General features: G+C 36.2%; 1 protein-coding gene across 1 annotated transcript in view; it reads right to left on the bottom strand.

Annotated features, from left to right (window-relative positions):
* The window catches only part of LOC106870561 (serine/threonine-protein kinase 17B), a 115,230-nt gene that overhangs the window by 106,145 nt on the left and 824 nt on the right, over positions 1-8,261 (bottom strand). The window contains exon 2 of the mRNA XM_014916687.2: positions 412-1,634. Coding sequence (XP_014772173.1) covers positions 412-548 — 137 coding nt within the window. The 5' untranslated portion in view covers positions 549-1,634. The remainder of the gene's footprint in view (positions 1-411; positions 1,635-8,261) is intronic.

Raw genomic sequence — 8,261 nt, 5'->3', positions numbered from 1 at the left:
ATATATATCAGGCTAAACCTTAACTAAATCCGTTAAACAAGGAAAGCGTTAACCAAAACAATAAGAATGCCCAGTTAACTTGGTAGCTAAAAGAACACATGGTTTAAATATCACATTACTAAACTAATCGTAATTAACCTTTATTACCAGGTGTTACTTTCTCATCTCAGGTATCTAACCTTAACCAAGATATAACTAAACTATCGCAATAATATATGAAACCAAATAAAAAAAAAACTTTCAGATTAAGATGTAAAAATATTGATAAGTTATTTCATGTATGTATACATTTATGCACACCTTGAAATTTAGGAAATACTTGCTAGGGTAAGATGAGGGTTTCTTTTTTTTTCTTTGTCGGTTGAATAATTGAACAAATAGAGGTAGGTAAAAAAAAGAAATTTCATTTACCTTCCGAGTTCTCCTTGGATAGAATATTTGGAGGTGAGAGGTTCTGTATTTATAGGCGTCCGGGGTGAGAAAATATCCACTTTCTCTTCGGCCACTCGATTACAGCCCATGGCGACATGGGCATTGCAACCGTTCATAATGAGCAAGATAAATACGAGCTAGCCAGGTAGTTTAGGTAAGAGTAAGTAAAATATGAAATAAACAGGACCTCCAAAGAAATTTTAAGTCAAGCTGGTTAACACACGGAATATACTTCCGCTGTCGGCGATGGTTTAGCGCTTGTGGTGGTGGTGGAATACGAAAGACACGTCGAGAGTCAGAAGAGAGGGTGGATAAGAGAGAAGGAGTGAGAGACTGAGAAAATGAGAGGGAGGGAATGAGACAGCAAGAGAGAAATTAGGTTGGTTACACAGCGTATTGTCTGTAAATGTGTGTGTGTATTTATATGTACACACACGCACACTCTTAACTACTATGTATGAATAGTAAAGTGCCAGCAGTAAGTTGTGTCGCACATGTTTAAAAGTTTTGATAATGTTTTGGTCTTGTCTGATATTTTTGTTTCCCGGAAAATATACCGGAAAACAAATGGAATGTTCACTGAAAGATTGGAAGATTGTATCTTTTCTTCTTCGTTCGGCTTTTCTTAATGATTATTATTGAAGTTACAACACATGGATAGTTTATATTCATGCAGAATTATAGATTCTGTTAAAGCAAATTATCTCGTATATTGATTAGCTGCTAGTCATTATCGAGCAATAAGTATAGTGCAGTAATTTTTGGAAATATGATCACCGGTAAAGCTCATTTAGGTTTAATAATCCGGTGTCAGAAGTCATTTCCATACTACGACAGGTATATCGTCATTATTATTTATAACTATGCACTAACGACTGACAATCATTGGTGCCAATTTTTTTAGAAAAATAAGTTTTAGACAACGAGAGACAAGTTATGATATCGAAGGATTTATCATTCATGTGTATTCACAGCGAATACACAAATTACACCGAACCGGTCGTTTGGATGAGAGACAAGAATTTGCTCTTGGTGACAATCTCCACAATAAATAGCTTCTGTCTGTGTGTGTGTGCAAGTGTTTGCCGTTTCCAATAACAAAACAGATTTCTTCGGCAGTTCCTTGTAAATCGGTTCACTTGGATTTGGTGATTGCTGATAACTGCATAATTACCGACACATTTTGAGTGGCATGATAGTATCTGATAGAGAGAGATAAAAGAAAAGTCTTTGAGTCATAATAAGTTAAAATTCTAAACAGAATTCTTCAAAAGCAAGTTTATTTTAAGTCCCTGAGCAAATAGCGGAACTTTTCAAAATCGCATGTTGTTTATTTAATATTATTTATGAGACACGCTTATATCCTAAACTAGTTTACTAATCACGTTATATTAGCTGCATCTTGGTCGAAATGAGTTTCTTTGTTATTGCTATTACTTAACTAAAGGTCAGCGTTGATTAAGTAGATCTAATGGTCAAAGATGTTCCAATCAGGAGTACCAAGTGTACTAGGACAACATTATCCAGTGTGTAGTCTCATTCGTTATGAAGACGATAGGATGTGTATTTGAGAGAAATTTGGCTGTTAATTCTCGTATCCCGAACGACCACATACAGGTTCTCTGTTTATTTTGTTTATATTTTGCTTATACACACCGGTGATTCAGTATTATAAAACAATTATGCAGACGATGGAGTGAATTTCTTAAAACAGAAATTGAATGTTGTCTGCTAGCATATCTAACTATATCTATTTTGAGATTCAACTTTATATGTAAACAGACGTAAGATATAACTTTAGTAAACAAATGAGTAAATTGAATTTCAAAATCTACACAGCAAATTATGTTTAAGGAGTTACGAGGTATATAAATGTGCAAATAATGTCGCTAGGTTAAATCACAATAAATAATTTACTAATATGCGTTTATGATTAGAAAAAATAAATTTAAATATCAAACCATAATTAAATGGTTTACATGCACATATACTACATAATGTCAGAAATCTATTGTTTTGACACGAAAACTCTTCGTAGATCGGTTAGAAGAAATCAGAAAGAGATTGTTGACTTAATGTAACTGTTATTTGAGGAATGTAAGTTAGAGCTACAACAGATGGCAAGTAACTTGCTTTTGCAATGGGAAAATACTGAAGCAAAATTGAATTGATTTGCTGTTAACACACTCCTAATGTGTACATACACATATATACGTACGTACGTATGTAATCGTATATGCATGTGTGTAATATATTACCATCATCATTTAACGTCCAGTTTGCATGATGGCATGGGTTGGACGGTTTGAAAGGATCCATCAAGCTCCAGGACTCCTTTGGCATGATGTCTACGGCTGGATGCCCTTCCTAATGCCGTACATACATGTTCACACACACACACACACACACACACACACACACACACACACACACACACTCAGCGAGAGGCATCTATGCATCATAATTAATGTATATTTACTGTTGATAGGCCAGTTGCTGCTGTATTTGCCCAAGGATAACATCTCTTATGGACATGCTAAGTTTAAAACAATAAATATTGGAGAGAGAGAAAAATTTGTCCCAGCAGTGGCCAGTGAAAGTACCAAAGGCATTTCAGCTATTTTGGGCCTTTTCTATGGCATATACATGCAGCCAACCTTCTGCTCAGATGATAATTTTTTGCCTTTGATACAGGAGAATAAAGCATTCACTGATGTTGCAAATAGTTGCCCAGCTGAATAAAAATCTGGTATACACAATTGAGGCAGTATTATATTTAAATAGCTGACGTGGTTCTGTGCTAAGAAGCTTGCTTCCCAACCATATGGTTCTGGGTTCAGTTGTACTGTGTGGCACCTTGGGCAAGTAAGTGTCTTCTACTATAGCCTCGGGCCAACCACAGCCTTGTGAGTGAATTTGGTAGATGGAATCTGAAAGAAGCCTGTTGTGTATATATGTATGTGTGTGTGTGTGTATGTGTATATATATATGTGTGTGCATATACACATATATATATATTTATGTGTGTGTCTATATTTGTCCCCACTATCATTGCTTCACAACCGATGCTGGTGTGTTTGTATCTCCATAACTTAGCAGTTCGGCACAAGAGACCGATAGAATAAGTACTAGGCTTACAAAGAATAGGTCCTGAGGTTAATTTCTTTGATTAAAATCCCTTTAAGGCAGTGCTCCAGCATGGCTGTTGTCAAATGACTGAAACAAGTAAAAGAATGTATCATAAATTAATGTATATACACTGTTGATAGGCCAGTTACTGAGATATTTGTTCTGTGATAATATCTCTTGTGGACATGGTGTGTTAAAAATGGTACTAGGACAACCCCCACCCTACCCCCATTCCCTGGACAAAATCTTTCTTCTGCCCCAAGACAAAATCTCCTGCCAGTCAATATACAACAGGATATTGTTCTTTACAATAAAGATATTTTAGGAAAGTGAAATTTTATAAAAAAAATTTTTTAATATTTATTAGTTGATATTTTTGTGTAAAATTTGTCTGGTGGGATTTTGCCCTCAGGGGGATTTCGTACTTGTGTGGGTGGGAGGTGGGTGATATTATCCTGATATCATTAAAAGCAATAAATTTTGGAAGGAAATGAAAATTTGTGCTTGTAGGAGCTGGAATTTCAAGGTATCCTTGGAAATCTTCGCGTAATGCTGAATTCCATAATGTGAAACCTGATTTCCTATTGATTTCCATGATATGAATGAAGATGAGCTCCAGCAGAATATTTTTGAGAAAAAAATATAAAAGAATTTATTGCAAGAAAACACTTTTTAGACACATAATTAAGTATGGTATATACATAAAACCATTTGAGGAGATATACATTAGAGAATCAATAAAAAATACAGTTACGTATTTACTTCAAATGATGTTGACTACTATCTGATAGGTGGTGGTACAATGAGAAGATGTGAGACTATCTTTTGCTGCATAGATCAGCAGCAGCAACAAATGCAGCAGGAGGGAAGAACATGTCCAAAGTTCTTTGACATTTACAGTGCACCATCTCTTTGTACAGCTCAGTGTGGGAACTGAGCTCATTATGAACTCTTGTAATTCTTTTGTTATGTTCATGATTAGGATCCACAGTATTAGCTAAGACATGCAAACCTTCTAATGTAAGTGCCATGCCAACTCCATAGCAATATTCTTTGCAACATCTGAAGTGGTAGATGGGGTTTCTATATCTTCTTGTCCTGCAGCTTGCCCTTGAGCTAACCACATCAGCTCCTCATTCTCAATGGGATCCTAGCTACTTTACCACATCATGTACAACTTCTTCAAACCCTGCATCTTTTACTGGTATCATAATATTTTGTTATACTTCTTTCCAAACTGAAGGCGTCCATAATGTTGGAACTTTTTCAAAAAGACTCAATCTATAGGGATATCTTCCTCTTTAGTTGCTTTTACAAGTCGTTTCGAAGTTTTTAGATAATATACCTTGTAGTTAATTATTAAACCTTGATTCATCAGCTGGAACAAAGAAGCTGTTTTGAGTGAATATTTCACTCTTACATAACCAAAGCAATAACCAACTGAGTGGTTTGGTGCACTGCCTAAAATGAGTAATGCTTTGTAGAAAATATTATACCCAGCTTTGTTCCTTTCTATATAATTGCAAAAATGACACCTGGTATGCACTGCAATGTGGTTGGCTTTAGGAAAGACATCCAACCATTGAAATCAAGCCAAAGCAGACATTGGATCATGATAGTCTTCTAGCTTGAGATGGTAGAGAAGTTGTGAGGAGGATGGTGAGAGATGTTGATAGGGAAGCTGTGATGGTGAGAGAAAAAGATGCCGGGGTGGGGGAACAATAGGTGAATGCAGCCAAAACAGTGAGAGAAAATTCAGACTGGAGGGAATTATAGAAATGGGGAGAGAGTTGGGGATGAATGCAATTAAAGGCAAGGAGGAAGCAGTAAGTTGATGCAACAAGAGCAACTCAAACACTCCCCTTGTTAGCATTCTCTCTGCCATGTTTGCCTCAACATGTAATATAACCAATTGTCGCAGTCACTTGTCACCTCTTTTGGGAGATTCAGAATCTTGAGATCACTTTTTACCACTTTCTCCTATGCCTCCATAGGTCTTCTTCTTCCACAGCCATCAGCTTTGAGCATTCAGCACTTCTTTTTGCAACTGTCATCCCCCATTCACATCACCTGCCTAAACCAACATAGTCTCTTCTCTTGTACTTCCTATGATTCCTCTTATACCCACTTTATCTCTGTTCTTTTATACTTTAACATTCTGCAAGCTAACATGGCATAATCTAACACTGCTTGCTCACCTCATTTCTTCTTACTTTTCATTCAAGAACCACGTCTCATTGTTGGACAGCAGTGCACTTTGCATAAAAGCATCTTATAGTCTTCACTTGAGTTTGAGGGAGAAACCCTTTGTTGTCATTAAAGTAAGAGATCCTTGAACTTCTCCAACTTGTTCTTATTTTAGTTATCACACTTTTGGAACACTTGCCCCCACTACTAATTAAGTTCCCTGGGTAACAAAAGCTATCAACTACTTCTAGGGAGCCATCTGAACATCTGAGGGAATCTAATTCCCCAGCACTCTTAGTATTTACTGCTCTGGTGTACCTATGGGATATGAAGCTAACTTCCATTAATAACCTGTCTGTTATCCCACTACATTTCTTGTGTGTCTGTTGGTTTACACTGGGAGCACCTTATAAAATTCCAATGAACTTCATTTTGGCAGATGAAGCATGACCATTTTACCTCATGCTATAAGGGCCCTATTTTCCTTACCACTTACTAAATTTTTGCTTTTGTTAAGTTTACTTAAAGGTCCTTCAATTCTGGATTTTGCATCCTTATCTGGAACTTCTGCTTCAGTTTCTCTAGATTCTGCTAAATGTACTAAGTCTCAGTATGCAGGAGTTCCCAATAATAGCTGGTCTTAAATTCTGTTATGGCTGGGAAGATTACAATAATCAGGAGGAGTCTGAGAACTGTGCCCTAATCTACTCCCCTCTGCATGATAGATTCATCACTGAGTTCATTACCCACTCACTTTGATGACTGCTCCTCACAAACCATTCATCTACTTCTAGTTTTCTTAACAACCACCAAATTACAGTGCAAGGGACTCTGTCAAAGGCCTTCTCCAGACTGATGAATGTAGGCATAGGAAAATACAGCGAGTTATTGTCTTCTTTGGAAGTTGTTTCACTAAGAATATGGCATGAGTGGTACCTCTCTTTGGGACAAGCAGAACTACATCTCATCCAGTCTAATACTACCCTTGATCAGGTTTATAATAACTTTTACAGTAATTTTCATATCCATGTCCAACAGTTTGTTGCCTCTGGAGTTTTGTCTCTCTTGTACATCTTTGTTGCCCTTGTAACAGTTTATGATGATACAACAGCAAAAAAGCGTAAAAATAATTGAAAATGAAATAAAATTGAAGCCAAAACATTAAAAATTGTTGAAAGAGGGTAGAAATAAACACTACGTAGTGTAGTAGTACTACGCTAGGGTATCTGTAGGAAGTTGAATGTGATTTCGGAATAGGAAGAAAAATTTGGATCTTGGGAATTTTCCGAAAGTCCTCTCCCCACCTCAAGATTTTCCCTCCAAATTACTTTATAGTCATAATGTATGCCGTTATAAAGGTATTTATATAAAATTTCATTGAAAAAAAAACAACTCATTTTCCTAAAAGTTATGAGGGAAAAACTCGGATTTTGTGAATTTCCCGAAGTCCTCTCCTCACCTCCTTAAAAAAGATTTTCCCTACAAATTTCTTTATAATCGTAATGTATGCCGTTTGAAAGGTATTTCTATAAAATTTCATTGAAAATACCCCATTTTCCTAAAAGTTATGAGGGAAAAGTTCGGATCTTGTGAATTTTCTGAAGTCCTCTCCGCACCCTCCCGTTGCTTTGCGGGCATTTTTTTTCAGATTTTTTCCTACACATTGTTTTACACCGGTTCTAGTACATTTTTTGGATTTGCGTGTATCCATCCAATCCACAATGACTGTTATGCATTAAGCAATTCTTCGGGAATTCATCGATATATTTATACAGCACATAGTTTGTAACATTTAAACACCGCGCTTTTTTTGTTCTCTCCTTTAATTCATAAAAATACATTGTTGATGTCAAAACCTTTCTTGGGACAGCTTTCCAAGGGAGACAACTTTTATATTCTGCACTGGAACATCGTAGTCCTAATTCTTTTCTTGTTTTGAGATACAAATTACTGTAGAACCATATGATGTAATTACAAAATTCCTGATTCCATCGCCCCCCCATTTCAGTATGTTGAGTAAGCACGCGATGCATATTTACAATAAAGACAGTCTCTGTGAAGATTGTAATAATTTGCATGGAATCTTCAAGATATATTTAAATGATAAGTATATTGTCTATGTATAAATGGTTTCACATTTTGGTACAAGGCCAGCAGTTTTAAGTGAGTGAGTAAGTCGATCACATGGACCTTGTTTTAGCGACCTCGAAAGGTTGAAAGGCAAAGTCGACCTCGGCAGAATTTGAATCCAGAACATAAAGAACCAGAAAAAAGTACTCTATCCAACATGGAGCTAGGGCACTTGACCCTCAAGATTAAGTCTTGTGCTCAACCTACTGAGGTAGCAGGCTATATATATATGTATATGTATATATATATATATATATATATATAGAATATATGAACGCATGAGTTAGTTGTAAGGCATTTTAATAGGGCTTTCTCTCTCTCTCTATTTCCATACATTTCTATCTTCTCTGATTTTTTTGACCGTCTTTGTTGTTTCCCGAAGT

The sequence above is a fragment of the Octopus bimaculoides genome, chromosome 1 (genome assembly GCF_001194135.2).
Source record: "Octopus bimaculoides isolate UCB-OBI-ISO-001 chromosome 1, ASM119413v2, whole genome shotgun sequence".
Classification (NCBI taxonomy): Eukaryota; Metazoa; Mollusca; class Cephalopoda; order Octopoda; family Octopodidae; genus Octopus; species Octopus bimaculoides.
This window is presented reverse-complemented; position numbering and strand designations above follow the sequence as displayed.